This window comes from Myxine glutinosa, chromosome 2 (genome assembly GCF_964187855.1).
Source record: "Myxine glutinosa chromosome 2, kmMyxGlut1.1, whole genome shotgun sequence".
In the NCBI taxonomy this organism is placed as follows: Eukaryota; Metazoa; Chordata; class Myxini; order Myxiniformes; family Myxinidae; genus Myxine; species Myxine glutinosa.
In genome coordinates, this window is record NC_136262.1 from 198,953,772 (window position 1) to 198,978,343 (window position 24,572).

General features: G+C 50.9%; 1 protein-coding gene across 2 annotated transcripts in view; it reads right to left on the minus strand.

The window, feature by feature from the left end:
• The window catches only part of LOC137420942 (fibroblast growth factor receptor-like 1), a 331,836-nt gene that overhangs the window by 48,097 nt on the left and 259,167 nt on the right, over positions 1 to 24,572 (minus strand). The window contains exon 3 of one of the 2 annotated variants that reach the window (XM_078772157.1): positions 20,286 to 20,351. In XM_078772157.1, coding sequence (XP_078628283.1) covers positions 20,286 to 20,351 — 66 coding nt within the window. The remainder of the gene's footprint in view (positions 1 to 20,285; positions 20,352 to 24,572) is intronic. The other variant, XM_078772158.1, reaches the window with a different exon arrangement.

Sequence of the window (24,572 nt, forward strand, 5' to 3'; positions counted from 1 at the left end):
TTGTTGTTATTATATATTTGTAGGATTTTTAGTTTCAGGTAATATTGTTGTTAAGATTTTTGTGTGAAATGGAGAGGACTTTAGTAAAAGGTAAAAAGGAAATGTTTGTGGAGGAAACAGGAAAACGCGGCAAAAAACCAGAAGGAGGATGAGGAGAGGAAAGGCCATGATAGAGAGACAGCAGTGAATCGCGTCAAGGTTGCGAGCAGCCTTTTTTTGATATTGGTCGCGAATTAACTGAGGCTTCCTAGGGGAGGGATTGCCCGCGACATCATCCTGCATTGCAAGTGCGATTAAACCTGCGTCTCAGGGTTTATCACCAAGTGTGAGTCGTCGTTGGAGAAATCAAGTGCCTCCATTACAGGCCGATACGCCATTTTGTCCTCGAAGAAGAAGAAGCTGTCCGCTTGGTGCATCTTGTCGTGTCGTTGGGATTTCCATATCAACCTCACCGGGTGGAGCGCCGTTGGTTCCCATATCGGCTCAATTCCCACATCAACCTCTCACCTCGTAACTCCTCGTTCGCCGTCGTGCCGATACCTGCCTGTTCTCGTCACTCTTCACGTCTTCAACCAGCATGGAGATCCGTGTACTGACTTTGGGGAATGTTATATCCCACTCACGTTTGGCGTATCATGAGTTCATTGCTTTGAGAGCATTGGGGAATGATGGTACTGTGGCGGACACGAAAGCACTGACGTGGTGACATCACCCCGCACACCAAGTGGGGATGGGCCACGCCAGGGAGAGAGGCGTGGCCTCACGATATACACGGGGCGCGCAGCCCTGAGCAGCCTAGTGCTGCAGTTTGAGTACTTTGAATAAAGACTCTTTTATGAACCGCGTTGTCCGCTTGCTCCTTGCGTAAGCATTAGCGCGCGCAGCATCGCGCTTTATATGGTGACCTCGACGTTGGATCTGCCGTAGCGATCCTTCCGAACATGACGCCATTGCAATGGTAAACGACAAGGCAATGGCGATTAAACTTCCCGAATTTTGGAGGCCCAGGCCGAAGTCTGGTTCGTTCAAGCCGAAGCCCAATTTCAGCTTCGGCGCCTCACCAACGACGACATGCGCTACTGCCACGTCGTCGCCTCCCTCGGGCCCGGCACGGCCGCTCGAGTTGTGTCCGTCCTTTGCCACCCACCGGACGGCCACAAGTACGAGGCACTCAAGCGGCTACTCCTAGCCACGTTCGGCCTCACGGACGACGCACGGGCCGACCGCCTCCTGGATCTCCCCGAGCTCGGCGACACGCGCCCGTCGGTCCGAATGGACCATATGCTGTCACTGTTGGGCGACGAAGCCCCCGGTTCTCTATTCCGGGCACTTTTCCATCGCCAACTTCCAGCGCAGGTTCGCCTCGCGTTGGCCGGGACCGGGCTGACGGAACCCCGAGCATTGGCAGCCAAGGCGGACAGGTACTTTGCGGCTTCGGATACGCGGGCGAGAGTCGGTGCGGCCGTCACGGACCTCGAGGCTGATGCTGCTGATGCTGCTGATGATGCTGATCCACAGCATCAGCTTACACAGCATACGCAGCATGCTGATACGCCCCTCGTGACCGCCGCCACGCCCCGCCCACCACCGCGGCGAAAACCGCCAACTCCACCGGCCTGGCGGAGACAGCCACACTCCTCCAGCTCCACCACCTGGTGCTGGTTCCACGCCAAGTTTGGCCAGGAGGCTCGGCAATGTCATCCACCATGCTCCTTCAACAGGTCGGGAAACGCCCGGGCCGGCGCTCAATAGTGGCGATGAGCGCCGGCCGTTCGAGCAGCCTGCTGTTCATAACGGACACCTTATCCGGGCGCCGTTACCTGTGCGACACGGGAGCGCAGGTGAGTGTCGTTCCCGCCGGCACGTCAGACAAGCACGCCGCGGGCGGGGGCCCCGCGCTGCTTGCCGCGAATGGGACGCCCATCCGTACGTACGGAAAACGCTGCCTCTCTCTGCGGTTCGGAGGGCAGGTTTTCCGATGGACGTTCGTCACCGCCGACGTGCCCATGGCACTGCTTGGCGCGGACTTCCTGTGCGCTAATAGGCTCCTGGTCGACGTAAAGCGCAGACGTCTTGTCCAGGCCGAGACGTTCAGCTCGGTCGCTTGTACGCTGCCCAGCTCGTCGAGCAGCTCAACGAGCGGCTTGCCAAGCGGCTTGCCGAACGGTTCGGTTCCGGCCACGTTGATCTGTACGCTTCCGGCAGCGGACGCATTCACCAGCCTCCTCGCCGGCTTCCCAGCCCTCACGCGGCCCACCTTCTCGGCGGGGGCCGTCAAGCATGGGGTGGCCCATCACATCCCCACCGTCGGGCCACCGGTCTACGCCCGGGCACACCACCTCGAGCCGACGAAGCTGGCGGTGGCAAAAGCGGGGTTTGCTACCCTGGAGCGACTCGGCATCGTTCGGCGCTCAGAGAGCGCTTGGGCGTCGCCGCTGCACATCGTGCCGAAGCCCGGTGGGGGATGGCGACCGTGCGGGGACTATCGCCGTCTCAATGACGCCACCACTCCCGACCGCTACCCCGTCCCCCACATTCAGGACTTTTCCGCCCGTTTGGCGGGCATGTCCTTCTTCTCGAAGGTGGACCTCATACGCGGCTACCATCAGGTCCCCGTCAGGCCGGAGGACGTCCCGAAGACGGCGGTCATCACGCCATTCGGACTCTTCGAGTTCTTGCGGATGCCCTTCGGTCTGAAGAATGCGGCTCAGGCGTTCCAGCGACTGATGGACAGCGTCCTGCGCGACTTGGATTTTGTCTACGTCTACCTGGACGATATCCACGTCACCAGCGCGTCCCGCGAAGAGCACCTACGCCACCTCCGCACGCTCTTCGAACGCCTGGGCCAGCATGGCCTGATTGTGAACCCCGCAAAGTGCCGGTTCGGTGCCGCCGTAATCGATTTTTTGGGGCACCGTGTCACCAAGCACGGAGCCGTCCCCCTGCCGGCCAAGGTGGAGGCGGTGAAGGGGTTTCCGCGCCCCCGCACGATCAGAGGGCTGCAGGAGTTCCTGGGCATGGTGAACTTTTACCATCGGTTCCTGCCCCGTATCGCCCAGCCCCTGCGCCCCCTGCACGAAGCTCTCCGATGTATGCCGGGCAAAGGCGACGTTACCTGGACTGAGCAGATGGACACGGCATTCACGGGCGCGAAGCTCGCCTTGGCTAACGCCACCATGCTCGCGCACCCGGCGCCCGATGCACCGATCGCCCTCACCACCGACGCCTCGGACTATGCGGTGGGCGCGGTGCACGAGCAATGGGTGCGTGGAGCTTGGCAACCACTGGCGTTCTTAAGCCGGCAGCTTCGCCCGCCCTAACGCCGTTACAGTACCTTCGACCGTGAGTTGCTCGGGCTTCACTTGGCGGTCAGGCACTTCCGCCATCTGCTCGAGGGCCGTGCGTTCACGCCTTCGTCGACCACAAGCCGCTGATCTTTGCGATGGGCAAGGTCACCGAGCCGTGGTCGGCCCGGCAGCAGCGTCACCTCTCGGCCGTGTCCGAGTACACGACGGACATCCGGCACGTCACGGGGAAGGACAACCCGGTGGCGGATTGCCTTTCCCGGGCCGTCGCCCACGCAGTCCACCTCGGCATCGACTATGCCCGGATGGCAGCGGACCAGGCCGCTGACCCCGACGTCCAGGCCTTGCGGACCGCCGTCACGGGCCTCCGCGTCACCGAGGTGCCGTTCGACGGCGCGGGCGCGGCCCTCTTGTGCGACGTATCCCTCGGGCGTCCTCGCCCCATCGTGCCCGCGGGCTGGCAGCACCAGGTGTTTGACGCCATCCACGGCCTGTCCCACCCGGGCGCGAGGGCCTCCCAAAGGTTGATCGCCGACAAGTTCGTCTGGCATGGCCTCTGGAAGGCCGTCCGCGGCTGGGCCAGGACGTGCCTCGCGTGCCAGCGCGCCAAGGTGCACCGGCACACCCAGGCCCCGTTGGCCCTGTTCACGGTGCCGGAACGCCGGTTTGACCACGTCCACGTGGACCTGGTGGGACCTCTGCCCCATGCCGGGGACCATGGAGAGCTGGACGGAAGCCGTCTCTGGACGATGACATCGACGCATGGGGAACACCTGCCCATCTGCAATCCCCTGTGTGAGTGTGAGTGAGATGGGCCCGTCATCCCAGGGATAAGTTAAGACTGTTTAAGGATTGTTCTGTGTCTCTTCGTCCTCGAACTGTATATACGTGTGGAAATAATTAAACCCCTGGTTCCTTCTTTCTGATTCGATCGTTCCTGTGGTTTCCTCCATTGACTAAGCGTGGCACGAATAGGATCCCCCCAATCGGGTTCCACTAGTTAAGACTGCGTGGGCCACGTGTACGCAATCCGCTCGGCATACTAACATCATACGTGGTTCGTGCGAGGCTTGTTTCCTCGCTCCCAGGGCAGCGCGGGTACTTAGGTAAGAGCGAGAAAGTAGTCCCGAAACCCGATGCCGCGTGTGTCCGGGAGGGACATAATAAGTCTCTGTTCCGCCAGGCCCAGTAAAGACAAGGGGATTAATCCCCCCTTGATAAGGGGAGAAGGCCGGCGTAGAGAACCGCAACAATTGGTGTCAGGAGTGGGATTGGACCATATACGCCGGCGAGGGTGTGCGCTTGAAATTGTGAGTGGACGAAATTTAGTTTTTAAAAATCCAAAATTAAATTCATGCCATAGCTAGCCAAAGCGATTGAATGATGGTGGGGGTAGAAGAGGAGGTAAATGGGGAAGAATTAATGACCCAGGACCCACGGGAAGAATTGGGGGAAGAGGAGGACGTTGATGGGCCGGCAGTAGGGGAAGAAAACGGCGGCGCCTTGCACATGGCGACGAGGGCCACGCCCGCTGCGCAAGTGGGGGTTATGGACATGCAACTCTTCATGGTGCAACTCATGGCAGAAATGAAAAAAATGAGTGACTAATCCACAAAAGAAATGCGGGACGAAACAAGGCATAACGAGGACAAATCAAGAGCAGAAATGAAAGAAATGAAGGGCGAATTGAAAGAAACCATTAGTGCCCAAAAGGACGAAATTCGGGGAATAAATAGTCACATTAATAAAATAAATGAAAGAATGGACACCAAGGGGAGACATTAAAAAAGATGAGGGAGGAATCCAGGTGTGATATGGAAAAATTGGGGGAGGACATTGGGCGCAAGCTGGGCGAGGAGGTCGCATTGGTACACGACGAAGTAACGTGGTGTGAGGAACGCGTGGGGAGCGAGCTTGGGCAGAGCGCGGCCTGGTTGACCGGGGATAATGAAATCGCGACACGGGGTGTAAAAGAACCGGCGATCGTCAAATTGGATAAAGAAATGTCGGGAGTGCCGGGGAAGGTCGAATTGGAAGACTAGATTTTATGGGCGCCGACGGTCGGGGTAGAAAAAGAAATAATTCAAATTGAAGGAACAATTGGGGCCAAAGAGACGGCAGAGAAAGTAAATGAATCGCGGGAGGAAAAATTGGAATGTACTCAAAGTCTGTGTTTGCACCATGATGTTGGGCTTGCTAACCCCAATGAAGGTTTGCAGGTGGTGCTGCCGGAGAAGAAGGTCCCTAAGGTGAGCAGGAATGTGTTTGGCGGGAAAAGGTTTTTGGCGCGCTTGGGATCGAGACGAAGCCCGAGCGCTCGTGGAAGGTCCGTGGTGCGATGTGAGGGTGACTCGCGCACGTGTGAGAGAGAGGTGTGCACCGGAGCGCGAGTGTATGACGGATTGTGTCGGGGAAGAGTGTGTTGGAGAAGAGTGTGAAACAGAGTGTGCAATGACCGAGGAGAGTGATAGGGAATATGCACACCAGAGCGTGTGATTGGGTGTGTACCAGAAGAGGGCACACCCATGGACGTTACGGAGTACGTAACGGGAGAGTGTGCGCGAGGGTGTGGGATGGCCGATTGTATTACGGAGTGTGTGGAGGAAAAGTGTGTAATGGAGTGCGTAAGGGGTATGAGTGCGCCTAGTTGTGCAGGTGTGAGTACGGTTTGCGAGAAAGAATGCACACCGGACCGTGTGCAGAGAGAGGATGCAGTAACAAAATGTATGGAGTGTATGGGAGGCGCTGGAGCGCCACGGTGTATGAGTGAGGAGTGAGTGGGTCGCGAGGTGTGTTGAGAACGCGGCTCGAGCATTGACGCAGACCGGGGCAGCGTTTAGCGCGACGTATAGCCGACGCGAGCCCTCGGTGCGTGGTGTGCATTGTGTGCGGCGGGGATCGGCGGGGATCGTTGCCGCAGCGGTCTCACAAGGACCGGCATGCACGGTTCGCGCCGGGCCACGCCCTGTATGGTCGGTGCCGCGTCGTGGCGGGAAAGGCGATCGGCACGGTTCGAGGGGGGGTAGGACAGGTCGGAGCCGCGCCCCCTGGCAGCTGCGGTGCTCCGACCGTGGGCGGTTGGACCATTGTGCGTGGGACCGCAAGGCTCCGCGCAGAGATGGCACCTTCAACCTTGGCCCAACCAAGCCTCCTCCCCTGGATTGAGAATGCCGGACGGACCCAACCAACAGGCGACCAACCACCCGAATGCATCGCTCGGCTTTTCGAAGCCGAGCTGTGATGACGATGTATTCCCACCCAACGAGGCTCGAGTATAGTGGACGGATAGCAATAGTGTTGGCGAATGGTACCCTGCATGGGGGAGTGGTGGTTTCACCATTCCTCACATGCTCGGGGCTCATGAGCATTAGAGTAGGGGGATGGCAATGAACATGCATGTGGAGGGACCAGCGATGGTTACCTCCATGGGGCACCGAAGCTCGCCGAGGGCGGGCTAGGATAATTGTTAGGAATTTAGATGACGTTAGGGACAAGATTTAAGTAGAGATATTTGTAAAGGTAGAGGGGACGTAGGTAGCTTAGATGGTTGTTAATGACGAGGGTGTGCTTAGTGTAAGGGAAGACGAGGAATCACGAGTTTTAGGGGAAGTAGTCAGCTAGATGATGCTGTGTGTGTGAGGATGGTATTGAGCAAATGAGGAATTGGTTGAGAATCACTGTGTGTGTGAGGATGGTATTGAGCAAATGAGGAATTGGTTGAGAATAACCAGGAATTGTGTATTGAGACAAATGGAGTTGTGTTGGAGTGTATGGGAAAGGGTGTAAGAGCACAAAAGGTGTGCGAATTTGGTGTGCGAGATAAATGGTGTGGAATAGAAGGTGTGGAATGCATGGTGCGAAGGAGTGAATGGGGGGAGGTGGACCCCTTCATGAATACCCGGGGTGGGTAGTTTAAAGCCAGGTAGAGGGCTTAGGTAAATTGTTTGGATATTGACGCCTGTGGTGCGGGAAGTAGCAAGAAGTGCTTGGTTGGGTGCATGAGTCTATGAAATGGCTGGGCGTGTGGGCTTTGTTGGTGCGTATGGTTATTGGGGCACTCCGCCACTGGTAGTCTGTCGGCCAGGTGAGGCCGCAGGTTGGCTCCAGGAGCCAGTTAGAGTTGTGAGTAGTTGTTCAATGGGGTCCGAGGATCCGGGAGAAGGACCCGGGTAGCCCAATGCCATAGAGGGCATCAGAGGGGTAGAGTGCCAGGAGGGGTCTTCCCTGGTTTAGGTAGTCGCAGGAGCAGGTAAGCTCGGGTGGCGACTTCAGTGGCGGAGGTGCGCAGGTAGGTAGACCTGCTAGTGGAGCCACACGACCCAGCCCCGAAATTGTGCAAAGGCACAGTGTGAAAAATTGGGGAGTGAGACCCAAATTCGGAAGAGCACCGCAGAGTGGTCAATGGGGGATTTGGTTTTTAGAACCACATAGTTTAAAGATGGCCAATTGAATTGGCAGGGCACGACCCCGGGTAGTTTAAATGAGTTAATGTCGGTTAGTGTAGTTAGGAAATGAGGAATTCCCTTCGTGCCATCCACAACCACTCACCAAGGAGACGAACTCCACACCAGGGATTTGTAAACTGTTTGAGAGTGTAAGACGCATCATGACGTGAAAGTGACATTGTGTGTTATTCCATCTCTTCCTTCTTGGGAGGGATTGGACGATGAATTTGGTATAGAGGGGGATATGGGAGACAAGACGTAGAGACGAATTTGAATTTGTAAATACCAGAAAGGGCTAGGGTACTGTTAGTGTAAGCCGACGTGGGGGGGGGGGGGGGGAAGAAGGACAGTAGGGATGAGTCTGCTCTGCTCGCTCCTCCGCGCCCCTCGCGTTGCATTACCTTGTTTTGATGTGTACCTTTGCACCCTTTCCGTTTGCTGACTGTGCTTTGTCTCTCCTCCACACCCATGGACCCACTTTGGAGGTGGAGTTGTGCAGAAACATCAAACTGTGCAGCATCCCTGCTGCACTTCGCTACAACTGTCAGCACCCCTGCTGCACTTTGCTACACCTGTGCAGCTGAACAGCGTGGCACTTTGCTGCCGTTTCCTTATCCTTTGTTGTGACTTTGCTGCACATGTGCAGCACCCTGCTGCCACAAACACTGTGCACATCACATTACACATTATGGACCACACGTTCTGTGGCCTTACACTTCTGCTATGCGGCATTTGCTGCAGACTCACCTTGTATCTTCGGACCGCTTGTTTTGAGTGGCGTCAATGTCACGCAGACGGACCAAATAAAGTTGGCCCTGCTTGGCCAGGAATTAAGAAAACGAACACGGGTTTTTGTACATTTTATTCTTGGTGTGCCAGGAAAGAAGAACTGTAATCTTTATTGCACACAGAAGATGCGACATGCAGGAAGCAAGAAGATGCAGGAAGACAGAAGATGCCAGACACCAGCAGCAAATGTGAACTTTTTGAAATGTGTTTTGTGTATTGGTGCTATGATGTGCTTTCTCTCCCCTCCAATCTTCTTTCCACAAAGAACAGGTCCTGGGTTATAGAACTGTAAATAAGTAGGTTTTGTGCTTGTAAATAATAGATGCTGCCCACCGGCTTTATGTGTAGTTTGAAGATAATTCCTCAATTCGGTTAGTTGTGGGCGTAAGTCTGTTAGAGGGAGCTACTCAACGCAGTAGGTGGGACATTTTTAGTGTTGTAAAACTGTCGCATACACGGGTTAGAATAAATGTTAGGGGGAACCACATCTAAGTGTCACACGTAATTAAAAGTTTGTCCCAACTCTTTCTCAAAACCGGTCGTTCAAGTAGGTTCGACTCGGGCACGAGTCTGACGAGGGAGGGGGGGCAATGTTGCGGTTTTGAGTCTGTCAAGTGAATGTAATAAAGGTTAAAGTTTGTCCCCCATAGTTATTCACATAAGCAACATGTAGCCTCGCAATAGTATAGTTATGTCTTAGTATTTGTGAGCTTAGTTACCTTCCAGTGTTAATTCTGCATTGAGTAAGAGCCAGGGAGATAGGCCCTACTTGCCACCGATTTCCCAGCCACCCTAGCCTCGATCCAGTTTGTTAAGCATTGGGTGATCATTGGCCGGGTTAACATGAGGTAGGCCTAGGAAGGACCGGGGCAGAGTCGAGGCGGAGCGGCAGAAGCAATGACGGTAAGCACGAGCCGCCAATCAGAGCTCGAGGGTGGTGGTGGCTGCGTGGCGTCAGAGGGTGTGGTGAGAAGAATCTGGTGAGTTCCAGAAGGTTTGGGGGGCATAGCTATAAAACCGGCTGCGCAAAGCCCTCGACAGGACTTGCATCGGAGGGCTAAGAGGACTTGACTTGCTGCGAGAGAGAGAGAGAGATAAATGGACTCGCAGAGGAGAGAGAGAGATAAGTGGACTGCTGCTTGATGAACTTGATCATTGCACGAGAACGTGCGCTAACCAACACCAAGTGTATTGAAGGAGAAGAGTTGGCCGCTACATATACGCGGGCACAGCCAGACGTACCGATAACGAATATAGCGCATTTCAGCCACGTAAATAAACATGGCTGAGTAACCGCCAGCCGCGCTAAAGTCCGCCCTCTACCGTTTCGCATCATCATCCCTTTGCACGAGAGACACGCTACGAGTCCCTGCCTTCGCCTGCCGCCATCTTTGCGGGACATGCCAGGGACCGTGGAGAGCCGGACGGAGGCCATCTCTGGACGACGACATCAATGCGTGGGGAACACCTGCCCATCTGCAATCCCCTGTGTGAGTGTGAGTGAGACGGGCCCGTTGTCCCAGGGATAAGTTAAGACTGTTTAAGGATTGCTCTGTGTCTCTTCATCCTCGAACTGTATATATGTGTGGGAATAATTAAACCCTTGTTCTTTCTTTCTGATTCGATCGTTCCTGTGGTTTCCTCCATTGACTAAGCGTGGCACGAATAGGATCGCCCCAATCGGGTTCCACGAGTTAAGACTGCGCGGGCCACGTGTACGCAATCCGCTCGGCATACTAGCATCATACGTGGTTCGTGCGAGGCTTGTTTCCTTGCTCCCAGGGCAGCGCGGGTACTTAGGTACGAGCGAGAAAGTAGTCCCGAAACCCTACGCCGCGTGTGTCCGGGAGGGACATAATAAGTCTCGGTTCCGCCAGGCCCAGTAAAGACAAGGGGATTAATCGGGAGATTAATCAATACATATATATAATCAGGAGATTAAATCAGACGCGGACGTCTCATGCAAATGAGACGCCCTGCTCGTACTGTGGAGTTTCTACTATTTCCCACAGATATATATATATATATATATTGTTGCGGATATGGGATTTGGCCTCCATCCATATCCGCTTGTAAATATTCCCCTATTTCCCCAATACTCCCCAACTATCCCCAATCCCCCATTCCCTAGTCCCATTGTCTGTAAATAACACTCTGTAGCCCCGACCTTCCCCTTTTTCCCCCATTAAATGTCGTGCCCAGGTTCACCGCATCTCACGTAGACAACTATAGGACATCTTGCTAGTTATTCTTAGTCTATGTCAGTTAAGGACTCGTTTCCATTAATTCTGACTCTTCGTTGCACCAGAATGTGATTGTATGGCACCAGTAGTAAGTTTAGGACCTCCCCATACCTCCCCGCATCTCTTCCCCATGAAACAACAACAACAACAACAGCGGCGCGGGGAGTGCGCGTCCTCACTCCGGCTTGGTTAGCCGCCATTGACCATGTGCTCCGACGGGGTTACCACTCAGGGGCTGACTGTCAGCTCCTCGTCAAGGGCGGAGCCCGGTAACCCCCCGCACCCAATAAGAAGCGGCGGACCGATTCCATCTGGGGCGGAGCTAACGAGCCGAGGGCGTGTCACTCCCCGCTGGATATGCGCAGGAAGACGGAGGTGACGTCAGATGCGCCTCAGCTACGAAGAAGAACGGACGCCACCTCCAGCGCGACGATACCTACCCGCATCTTTGGACCGGACCGGGTCGATTCTGCCCCTGAGCCAAGGTGCACCTTGAGCCATCGATTCTGCCCTTCCTTGCCATCAATCCCTGTGTGAGTCAGTCTTGTCCCGTTTGTCTGTGGTCTGTCGGGAATAAGATAAGACCGTGTATAAGTGCCCACCTTTCTGTGCTGTACCTCTTGTGCCGTGTAATCTAAACGTTCTGCATATCCCATATTATATCCTCCTCCGGAGGTCTTGAGAACTGTACCCCTGGTGTCGTGTCATTTAACCCAGCCGTTGTGTCCTTTCCTTCATTGATCTAGTGTAGCGCGATTCGGCCAACGTTCGAGTATAATCGGGTAACTTGTGCGAACACGGCGGCCATTCCGCTCGGCCCAGCATAACATCTTAATAAGTCGTGTCCGTAACAATTGGTTGTCAGGAGTTGGATTCGGACCTGGGACTAAATTTGTTAGGCCCAAATTTTGGAACACCAATTGTACTATTAGAGTAACAATTGGTGTCGGGAAGTGGGATCGGTCCCGGAGCGCGTTTGACGCGCTCGAAATTATAACGGCGAAATTTGATTGTGTTTTACAAAAATAAAAACCCGAATTTTGAAAGTCGCGCTATGGCAGATCAAGACGGCTGGGTTCCGGTAGAGGAGAGTGAGGCAGGGTCGATCCAGGACCAAATTGAGGGACATGAGGAGAGCGAAGCAGTGAGGGTAGCAGGGTCGCAAAATGGCGTCGTCGCGCACGAGGTTGCGGGCGCGCAAAATGGCGCCTCGCACATAGCTACGGCGGCCGCACCCGCTGCACAAGTGGGAGGGATGGCCCAAATGCAGGCCCTCATGGAGCAATTTATGGCGCAAATGCAGGCGTCCCTCAAACTGCAGAGTGAGCAATTAGGGGTAATGGGGAACCGGATGGATGCTCAGGGTGAGCGATTGGAGGGCCAAATGGGGGTAATGAGGGACGAAGCGAGGGGTACCGGTGAGGAGTTAGACAATAATTTTAAGGGATTAGACAAGAAATTTGGGAAGTTAGACGACAAATTTGAGGGGTTAGACAACGGGATAAAAGAGGTGAAAATGGGTTAATGGGGGTAGAAAACAGAATGGCCGCTCAAGAGAATCAAATGGAAGGGATGCAAAAGGGGTTAGAGGGGTTAGAAAACAGTATGGAAGGCAAATTGAGGGACATGAGGGACCAAGCGGAAAGGGAAGTTAAACAAATGGGGCAGCAGATAGAGGGGGTCAGAATGGGGGTAGAAACCAAACTGGATGCTCACAGGGAGGAAATGGAGCAAATGAGGGTGGCATCTGGGCAGGAGATGCAAGTGATGGGAGAAGCGATCAGAAGAAGGGTGAGTGAGGAGGTCGGAGGAGTGCGCGAGGAGGTGAGGCACTGTAAGGAGCACATGGAGAAGGAGGTGAGAAAGGGGACTGTGAAGTTACAAGGGGGCATAGAGGACCTGACGCAGGAGGTGGAACAGCTGACGGAGGGACAAAAAGGACTAACGGAGCAGGTCCAAAGGAACACTGCGGTATTAGGAGGGTTAAAAGCGACACAGAAAGAACTAAAAGACGACTTGATAGCGACGAAGAGTGAATGTCAGATGGTACGTGAGGGACTGACAACGAGGTTGGACGAGGTGACAGAGGTAATGGAGACGAAGGACCGGCAGGTGAGGACGCACATGGAAACGGTCAAGGTAGCCTTAGAGGACGAACTTGAGGAGACGTACCGGGACATAAAAGAGGTGAAGCAGAAATTAGAAGAAGTGGAAGAAGGGGTGAGCGAAATTAAGAAGCGACGGAGAGAGGATAAGAAAGAGATAAAAGAGGAGGTAAAAGAATTGGTCCAAAGTCTGTGTTTGGATCGTGATGATGTGCTCATTAACCGGATGAGGGATTCGCAGGTGATGGGGGAGAAGCGAAGAGGAAGAGGACCCGGTGTAAGTGGTGACCAATATGGTCGTGCGTATGATGCGCCAGGGGATTTAATAAGCTTGGGGGTCGAGATGGACCCGGGTGTTCGTGAGAGGCCGGTGGTGAAGTGTGCGACAGGTCTGGTGTGCGAAAAAGGAGGTGTGCGAGAAAGTCCGACTCTGGGGTGTGAGAGGAAAAAGTGCGTGCCAAGGAGTGAGGGTGCTGGCGAGAGTGAGTCGGTCGTAGCGCGTGTGCGAGGAAGCACATGGAAGCGCGGTGTGGTGAGTGTTGCAGAGGGTGTGACGGGAGAGTGTGCGCAAGAGTGTGCGCGAGAAGGGTGTGTGACGGACGGTTGCATGAGGAAAGAGTGCGCTGTCAAAGGTAAGGAAGAATGCACGCCTGTGGTGAGTGTTACAGAGGGTGTGACGGGAGAGTGTGCGCAAGAGTGTGCGCGAGAAAGGTGTGTGACAGACAGGTGCATGAGGGGAGAGTGCGCTGTCGAGAGTAAGGGTGAGTGCGCTGTCAAGAGTGGAGGTGAGAGTAGTGAGAGTGACACGGAGCGTGAGTTGGTTGTGACAGGTGAGAAAGGATGCACACCTGGAATGGTAGAGCGTGAGTGGGAATGCACGCTGGAATTGGTAGTGAGGCACGTGGTTGGGTGTGCGAATGAGAGCACACCTGTGATTGTCACAGAGGAGGTGACCGAGGAGGGGGCGCGAAGAGGTGTGTTGGTGAGGTGTGCGAGCGACGAATGTGTGCGAAGGTGTTCGGTGGTCAGGTGTGTGACCAAGTCGGTGAGCGGAATGAGGGTACCTGGGTGTGTAAGGAAAGGTATGAGCAAGCAAGGGGTAGCATATGCATGTAAGCATCCAGGTGAAGCATCGACGGTAACCGGGTTAAAGGTTAGAACGACTTATAGCCGAATCGGGCCCTCGGTGCGCGTCGGGCAGCTTCGCGTGCCGCGAGGACCAGCGGGGATCCGAACCACGGCGGTTTCGAAAGAACCGCCGTACGCGATCCACGCTGTGCCTCGCTTGGAACGGCCGCGTCCGGGCTCCACTAGGCGGAGCGGGCAGGCCGATAGGAAGGGTCGTCATGGCGACCACTTTTTGTTGAGACGTGCCGCCAGGTCGAGATCGGGACATTGGATGGCTCCACGCCAAGGTGGTGCGTGGGGTCTCGGGCCGGGTAAGCCCCCGTCCCTGACCCGAATGCGGGACGTATCCAGCCGCTGGCACAAAACAACCCGCGTTCATTGCTCGGCTTTACGAAGCCGGGCTTTGGACAGGAATTGGCGCACCGAGAGGCATTAGTGAGTAGACTGTGTGATGAGGTTAGTGTTTTGGCCCCGAAATTAGAGAAAAACAAAATTTGATGATTGGCAAAGGATTGGCAGTAATGATTGGCAGATGATGAGTAGTGATTGGCAAATTTTTGATTTGTTGAAATTTGATGTGCAAAATTGGTAGTGGGAGATGCCCGATGTGGTGGGATGGCAACTCTGTCATCCCTCACAAAGTGGGGCAAATGCGCAATAGCTTATGGGGTGTATGGCAGTGGAAACTCGCCCAGGTGGGTTAGGTTATATTGTTAGGGATCTAGAGATTGACATGAGGTAACGTTAAGGTTAGTTAGTGACTGATACCTGTAGTGGGGACGCAGGTAGTTTAGTGTGGATGATAATGACGAGGGAGCGCAATAGTTTAAAGGGACGACTGGGAAGCGCGAGTTTCAGAGGGGAGTAGTTAGATGAGATGATGCCGTGTGTGTGAGAACTGGACAGGTGTGTGGAGCAGTGGATGAGTAGTGAGTGTTGTGGATCAGCGCGAATGCGCTTGGGGAGAGAAGGGTGCAGGCGGCACCAAGAGTGAGAGCACAGGTGTGCAAGTACAGGTGTGTGGAGAGAGTTGGAGTAAGTGGTACGGAGTGGTGTGCATGGTGCGAAGGTGTGGATGGGGGAAGAGTGGACCCCTTTCACGAGTACCCGGGGCGGGTAGTGTAAGTGTTAGGTAGAGGGTATAGGTAAATTGTGGTTGGATATTGGCATTTGTGGTGCGGTTGCAGAATGGTATTGTGGATGGGTGCATTAGTGTTGTGGAAATGGCTGAGCGTGTAGCCTGTTAGTGTGTGTAGTTGGTTGGGCACTCCACCACTGTGAGGATGTCGGCCAGGTGAGGCCGCAGGTGGGCTCTGGGAGCCGGTAGAGTGGTGGATGGGGCCCGAGGATCCGGAGGACGGACCCGGGTAGCCCAGTGCCAGAGAGGGCACCGAGTGGGGAGAGCGCCAGAGGGCCTTCCCCAGGTAGTTAGGTTAGGGTAAGGAGCAGGTAAGCTCGGGTGGCAACTACGGTGGTGGAGGTGTGCAGGTGGGTAGACCTGCTGGGAGAGCTACACGTCACGGCCCAGAAATTGTGCGAGGGCACCGGGAGATGAATCGGGGGAGTGAGACCCCAAATTGAAAAGCACCACAGTTTGGTCAATGGGAATTGGTTTTTAGAACCCATAGTGTAAGAGGGCCAATGGTTTGGCAGGAGAAAGACCCCGGGTAATGTAAAGTTGTTAAAGTCATTTAGGAAATAGTTAGGATTGATGAACCTGTCGCACCATACGCAGCCACTTACCTGAGGTGATGATGATGACTCCACACCTGTGTTTTCTTTGTTCTGTGTGCAGGAAATGAGAATTGCTGTGTGGATTGGTGAGACGCATCACGACGTGGATGAGACATTGGGGTGATTCCGTCTCTCCCTCCTTAGGAGGGACTGATGATGAATTGGTGATGGCAAATTATGATGTTGAGTTGGAGATGGCAAATTTTGATGAGAGTTGAAAATGGCAAATTTGATTGGTTAGGAGGGAGAGAAGACGAATTTGGTTTATGGGAGGAACGGGGAAGACAGTAGGGACGTTGTTGATTTGTAAAGTAGATGTTTATGGGTAGTGTTGTGTTTTATGGATACAGTAAGGGGTAAGGGAGGGGCAATGTAGGTTACCTGGTGGGGGGGGGGCGTACGGTAGGAACGTACCTGTCTCACCTGGTTCCCATGTGCCCCCAGTGTGCATCATCTTGTATTGCGTGCACTTTTGCGCCCTTACCACCTTACTCACTTGTCTTCTTCTTTTGTCTCCCACCTCCGAGGATCTGGCTTTGGGGCAGAGAGAGAGGAGAGAGAGGTGCTGGCTCCGCAGTTGTGGGCCTGCACTTTCGCTGCTTGCTGCCTGGATTGATACACCATATGGACCGCAATGTTTGTGGCCGCCCACCATGGACCGCAGTTCTTTTGCGGGCAAGCACCACCCGTTGATGGACCTATGGGTCAACGTGGCACCTATGCCATACAGGTGAACCACTAATAGTTGGCCCCCTGACACCACAATACAGAAATGGACGCGGTTGGCGCCTTTCTTTATTTTTAAAGAAGCAAGAAGGCCAAGTGCACCACATGAAGGCAAGACCAGCGGCAGAACATCGGCCGGCTGCGACACCACCGGTGATTGTTGAACACTTTATTGGTGCACCGGATGGTGCTGACTGTACATTATGGGGTGGTGCTTTTGGTGCTTGGAAGGGGTGCTCTGCACATTATTAAAGGCCGTAAGGCCACAGAGCACTCGTGGGTTGGTGTATCGATGCTGGCATGCGTGCTCTCTCTATGCATAACATCTGCATGTGTTCCTCCAAAAACAGGTCCTGGATCGTAGTGTAAATATCAGTGTAGTCTTGTGTAAATAATGCTCCCTACCGGCTGTATGTTTAGTTTGAGAATTCTTTCCGCGATTCGGTTATCCTGTGGGTGTGTTTCTGTGAGGAGAAGGGTGCAACGTTGCAGGGGGACATATTTACTCATTTGTGAACATCTGTAAAACTGTCGCACTCAGGGTTGAGTTAATAGTAGAGGGAACTACATCTGAGTGCCACACTAACGTAGGTAAAGATTTATCGGGTCGGGACGCCCCGAGGTAGAGAAGGGTGCAATGTTGCGGATATGGGATTTGGCCTCCATCCATATCCGCTTGTAAATATTCCCCTATTTCCCCAATACTCCCCAACTATCCCCAATCCCCCATTCCCTAGTCCCATTGTCTGTAAATAACACTCTGTAGCCCCGACCTTCCCCTTTTTCCCCCATTAAATGTCGTGCCCAGGTTCACCGCATCTCACGTAGACAACTATAGGACATCTTGCTAGTTATTCTTAGTCTATGTCAGTTAAGGACTCGTTTCCATTAATTCTGACTCTTCGTTGCACCAGAATGTGATTGTATGGCACCAGTAGTAAGTTTAGGACCTCCCCATACCTCCCCGCATCTCTTCCCCATGAAACAACAACAACAACAACAGCGGCGCGGGGAGTGCGCGTCCTCACTCCGGCTTGGTTAGCCGCCATTGACCATGTGCTCAGACGGGGTTACCACTCAAGGGCTGACTATCAGCTCCTCGTCAAGGGCGGAGCCCGGTAACCCCCCGCACCCAATAATAAGCGGCGGACCGATTCCATCTGGGGCGGAGCTAACGAGCCGAGGGCGTGTCACTCCCCGCTGGATATGCGCAGGAAGACGGAGGTGACGTCAGATGCGCCTCAGCTACGAAGAAGAACGGACGCCACCTCCAGCGCGACGATACCTACCCGCATCTTTGGACCGGACCGGGTCGATTCTGCCCCTGAGCCAAGGTGCACCTTGAGCCATCGATTCTGCCCTTCCTTGCCATCAATCCCTGTGTGAGTCAGTCTTGTCCCGTTTGTCTGTGGTCTGTCGGGAATAAGATAAGACCGTGTATAAGTGCCCACCTTTCTGTGCTGTACCTCTTGTGCCGTGTAATCTAAACGTTCTGCATATCCCATATTATATCCTCCTCCGGAGGTCTTGAGAACTGTACCCCTGGTGTCGTGTCATTTAACCCAGCCGTTGTGTCCTTTCCTTCATTGATCTAGCGTAGCGCGATTCGGCCAACGTTCGAGTATAATCGGGTAACTTGTGCGAACACGGCGGCCATTCCGCTCGGCCCAGCATAACATCTTAATAAGTCGTGTTCGTAACAATATATATATATATATATATATATATATATATATATATATATATATATATATATATATATATATATATATATTGTTACGGTTTTTAGAACCTTCACTAGTACGTTTTAGTAAATGTTTCCCTTATAAATGTTCCCCTGTAAATATCCCCATCAATTGGCTTGTTAAAGATCGCACCCTAGTTAGTCCATGTACAACACATAGCGAACCATAGGGCCTCTCCGTAGTTATTTCATTATTATGTGTTTCAGTTAAGGATCTGTTCCCAATAGTTGAATCTGCGTTGCATTAATCAAATAAGATAGGTCCCTTTCAATTTCCCCAATCGCCTCACCCGCGTCTCCGCAAAGTAACAGTCGGGCGGCGTTCGCTGCTCCTTGCCTTGATTCGGTTGTTGGCCCCAAACCGCCATTAGCCATGCGGTCAAGCCGAGGAGGAAGGGGGCGGAGCCGCCAGAACAAGGTGTGGCACGTCGACTCGTCATCGGAGGTGGAGTCAGCAAGCCCTTACCGACCAACCAGGGCTGATGAAATAGGATCACGGGCGTGGCTCTATGAAGCGTGCATTGATTTGGAAGCATGTAATATAAGCGCCAGCGCGAAGCCTTTTGACGGAGATGAACGGAGATGAATGAGAGTCGACTTGGGTTGGAGACGGCGCGTGGTGAGGTCTGGCTGAGAGAGACAAAGCTGCGCGGAGCCCTTTGACAAGCTGCTTCGAAAAGCCCTACCGTGTGAACGAATACGTGAAGCTGCCGCTGGCTGTTCGCTTCCAGCCCGGAGCGTGGAGCTGGAGCGGACCTCCTTGCTGTGCCTCTGCCCGAACCTTCCAGCCCTGCTGTCCCACTTGGACCCTTCTCCTTCTTCCAGTCATTCCTGCCTGCTATTCCCCTTTCATGTAAGTCTGTTTGTCTGTCTTGGGCGTTGATAATATAAGACTGTTTAAGGCTGCCCTGTGTATATTCTTCTTCTTCGTTCTGTATATTACTTCCGTTTCTTCTTTGGGTTTGGATTTGTATATAGTTAATAAATGTCTGCTATTTCTTACCTTTGGTTTCTTCTTTCCCCCGATCGCTTTCGTCCTGTCTCCAATTGAGTACCTGTGGCACGATTTGGCCAATGCTCGGAATCGGGTTAGTCAATTGCTAACGGCTCGAATCGTGCATTGCTAAACCGCTCGGCAAATACCATATTGTCCGTGGTTCGAGCGGTACTTGTCTCCCTGTTTTGCGGAGGGATTGGTAAAGATATTCGGGAGAACACCTTGACCAATAACCCTGACCAATTTCACCCCGCAAAAGAGCGTTATAAGTACCAGGACTAGAGACGGCCAGCTTAACAGGCCAAGGGGATTAACCCCCCCCCCCTTGCTAAGGGGAGTGCCGTCTCTGAGATCCGTAACAATATATCTATATATACATATATATATATATATATATATATATATATATATATATATATATATATACATATATATATATATATATATATATATATATATACATATATATATATATATATATACATATATATATATATATATATATACATATATATATATATATAAATATATATATATATATATATATATATATATATATATATATCTATTAGATTAATGAACAGGATTACATAATTAAATTGATATATATAGGACAAATGTGAAGACCCTTTCGTGTTCAGGCCATTGGTGCTTCTATGGTTGGCAATGAGTGCTCCAGAAGTATCGACGGAAAGAGTGTGGCAATCTATGTGTGGGAAAATTGCATGCTCAGTCAGGGTCGCCCAGATAGGTCAGATGGCAGAGCACTGGTACAGTTTTCCACAATACCTGGGTTCGATTCCCTGTCTGGGCATGTAATTTTCCCATATATATCAATATATATATATATCAATATATATATATATCAATATATATATATATATGTATATATATATATATATATATATATATTATACATTTCCAGCCTGAGAAAAAATATATAAGAAATATTGACAAAGGTTGTTCTGAAAGTGGTGTTTTGGAGAGATGCACAAACAGGAGAAGGGAGGGGTGTGTGGAATGAAATTTGAAGGTTCACGTAAATCTGAACCCAAGAGACAAGAATTACCTCCAGGAATATTCTTCATGCTGTTCATGTCACCCATGGATCTGCTGCTTCCTGAGATGCCTTCTTCTGTGGGAAAAGCAAAACACACCCACCTTAAGAAGTACTTACATACTAATGCAGCTCATGCACTTCAGAAAATGTGCTTCAGTTGTTGAGGCAAACATGACAGCTTCGTGACTATACGGTGAAGCAAAAACGGCAAGAGGCAAATTATGAGGGGGTTTTACAAACCCCTGACATTCTGTTTCCCATCACTCACCACCTTGCCGTAAGTTGTCACCAAAAGAAATGTCATCAGTTATTCAAACTTCGAGTTTTTCAGGAAGGTTTTACTTTCAAAATGCAAACAATATTAGAGCGCATTGTTGTTGACACGTTGTATTGAATACATTTCTAAAACATGCTTGGTTGTTGATGATGACAGTGATGAAGGGTAAAGGAAGGTGACAAATTGTTGACAAAAACTTGTCAACATTGTCAAAAACAATGCGCTTTTGATGCACAAAAACAATTTTGTGCATCAAAAACAAACATTTGACAAAAACATGTCAACAATTGTTGGTGACAAAAATATCCTATTTTCATGGATGCACGCAAGTACAGCAAAATAACTCATTATTATCCCATAGACTAATTTATACAAGCATCACGTTCCAACAGAATGATTTCCAGATAGAGCAAATGTTTCAAAAGAAAATTGAAAAGTTACACTACCATATCCATATTTTAAAAAATTGAAAATTATTTTGAAAGAATTAATCATCATCATTATTTTTCAAACAGCCTAATATCTGACCATCAGTTTGGATTCCATTCCAGTCAATCAAATCTGGATATGCTGCTGCCCCTCTCTCAGCAATGGTTGGAGGCCCTAAATCACAAGCAAGAGGTCATGCCCGTCATCCAAACGCAGTCTGACATCCTGCTCTGTTTTCCAGCTCACTGCCTCTGGCCGCCTTCACACCTGGCTTTTTGAATTCCTCCGCTTGCACAGTCAACATGTTGCTATCAATGGAACTTTCTCCTTTCCTCTCCCAGTGGGGGCTCGATTGCCCCTAAGATAGTGTTAGACCCAGTCTTGTTCCTCATCTACATACTTGACCTCTCCGTTTCTCTGGAAACCCTCTCTTAGTTTTTGCAGACTACTCCACATTGTGTCATACATTACCCAATTCCTCTGCCAAACAGATATAAGTTGTAACACTCTGCTGATCACATGTGGAAATTAGATTCTGGTCTGACAAATAGAATGTCTTTCAATACTGGTAAATCTGTCTGACCCTGTCATTCCGGAAGGATCGTCAAATGAACTAATTATCTATGTCCATGATCAGTGACCGGAACAGGTTCAGTCAATTGATCCTCTAGACCTCAATATCAGCTAAAACCTCTCATGGGCAGACCAAATCGCAAAGCTAGCCTTCAAAGCCGGCTCCAGACTAGGAATCCTCCATCATTTCATGTCATCGATTGAAAAATGAGAACCTCTCAGACCTACAAGTCCTTTGACTGAAGCTCAATGGAGTACTACTCTTCCCGATGGCCTGGCGCCCCAGCATCACATTTGTCTGTCTCGCATACAAGTTACAGTTCTCAACATTATTGGCATCTCCCGCAAGGAGGCCGAAGTACAAGGTTTGTTGCTTTCATATTGCCGACAGGTCGGTGGCCTCGCTGATCTTTGCTGCATTTCCTCATTGTTGTTCCCTCTGCTCTCTCAATCCTCACCAACAACTCCGGTATGCACACATTATTCCAGTAACCCCGTCCTAATTAAACTTCCTAAATGCAGCCTTACTGCCCACCTCAACTATTTATTTGCTTTTTTTCCTTGATCAATTTGTCCAACTGTTACCCAAATGTACCACTATCAATTAATTGTGTTTTTGCTCTTCTTGCTTTTGCTTTGCCCAACTTGCTCTTCCATGAACCTTGCCAACGATGCTGCCCAGTAGGGTGGTCCAAAAATGCAAAAAAAAAATCACTTTTTTATCTGGATTTTGATGCTCTATTGGATTATTGTTAGAAATGGTCTAAATCATTCACCCAAAAAATATTTTGCATCTGAGTCATCTATAAACTCGTACACACGCAACATATAAATTTGTCATTTTGGTCAATTTTAATGAAAATCGTCCATGTTGAGAGGCTTACAAAGACTTTAGAAATATTTTTTTCCAAAATAATGTCATTGATGGTACATACCCCTGTGAAGTCCTCATGGTCGAAACATGAGTCAGACATGTATGAACATGTTTCAAGCATTGTCAAACATGTTTCGACCATGATAATTTCACACTCACAGGCGCAAGCGCATGCAAAAAGTCATGAACCACAAAATGGCTTCGTACAATAGTGCATGTACTTTTTCCACCTCGGTTGCTATTGGATTGTTCTCATTTAGCCAAATTTGGTGAAAAACGCCATATTTCAATTGAAGTGTGTATGAGTTTCTAGATGGAATTGAGCGAAAATATTTGGTGGGTGAATGTTTTAGACCATTTCTAACAATAATCCAGTAGGGCATCAAAATCGGAGAGATCGATGTTTTTTGGACCACCCTACTGCCCAGTAAACATGATTGTAAGTTTGAGGAGCTACAGGAAGAATGGACCTCATTTCGTCGAGCATATGTTGGGTAGAAGTTTGGCATGATGGTCTTCATGATAGAATTTACTTGTATAAGAACATTTGCCTTCGATACTTCACAAATCAGATCAGAACTTAATCATCTTCAAACCAGTATACAGTGATGCAGGTGCATCTTCACTGTGGCAAGGAACTATTTATGTGCAACACAAGGTAATTCATTCATTCATTCAATCATGTACCATGCTCTATACACAGAGCATCGGTGCTGCCGAAGCAGTTCATTAGCTAGGGTTGCAATCCTGGATGGGTTGCCAGGAAGTCAGGGCAGGTATTTCAAATTTGTTCATGGTGCCGGCTACAGGTCGCCGAGACTTCGCGAAGGACACCGTGGGATCTTTAACATCCACCAACTGATGCTAGTAGACAGGACACCCAGTTTAACGTCCATCTGAGGGACGGCACACACATTGATACTTCGTCCTGCATCCAAAACACCAGGCTGACAGTTTATAGCTGGGCCAAGATTTGAGCCCTGGCTAGACAGCTCAGAGGCGAGTGTGTACACCTCCACGCCATCCTGCCAACCCACACAAAGTCACATCCTCCAAAAAAAAGGAGTGAATAATATTTTAAGTGAAGGGAACCGAGTTTGCCATCAATTTCAATTTTCATTAAACACTGTACTTCTTTCATTCATTTTTGCTGATTATACTTTGTGAAGCCTGAGTTGGGAGTGGTCCTTTAATATACAACCTTCAATTTGAGCCGCTCAATCATAACCTCGCCATTTCCATGAAGATGATAAATATTGTTATATGTTTGAACAAGTGCCCTGGCAAAAAAAGGCTACGAATCGAGTTAAGACTGTTGAATGAAATATTGATCTACATTTTAAAATAAAAACACATTAGAATGTATAAATGTAGAAATAGCCAATTTTTTTTTATCTACACCATCAACACTCTGCACTTCCTAACTCAACCCGTCCCAACTCTTCAAACACCCAGCTTGAACTCCTCCATTAAAAGCACCAAGAAAGCACTTGAGATAAAAGAAGGCAGAAAACGTAGTTGCTAGGAAACCTCCTTCCCAATTAGTCACCAATGGACTAAGACCAGATCCTGCGGGGGTATGCCTGTGGCCGAGGGGAAGCTGGCCACCCCTTTTAGGGTGGGGTGGGAATGAAGCATCACAAAGGGTTCATTCAGCATGGAACTAAGCCAGGGATTACAAGCAGTACTCATTATGACCATTTCGACCACCATTTGCTCCCTCTCCACTCTTGTAACCCCACCCAATTTATTCCCCACTTCCATCGAAAACCCAATTCCGTTCGCGAATCCCCATAATATGCATGTACCCCTTTGAAGCAACTCTCATGTGAGACCTACACTAGGCCTGCTGGAAGATGAGCTTTGCCAACATCTGAGGCAGGCATGACAGGATGGCTTGGAGTAATGGATGGAAGAGCAGGAATGAGACAAGTTTGGGAGGAGAAGTACATGGAAAATATCATGCCATGCACAAGGCATGCATCACACATTCTTCAAAAGTGAGAACAACAAATTCATTGGTCTTTGAGCCACGTCTTCAGAAAGGTCTTGCTTCTTTGAAAGGAGAACACAGGAGCACTCGTGCAACCACATCTGAAGCTCTTTTGCTACAATTCTATTTCATGCCGTTCTCCACCAATGG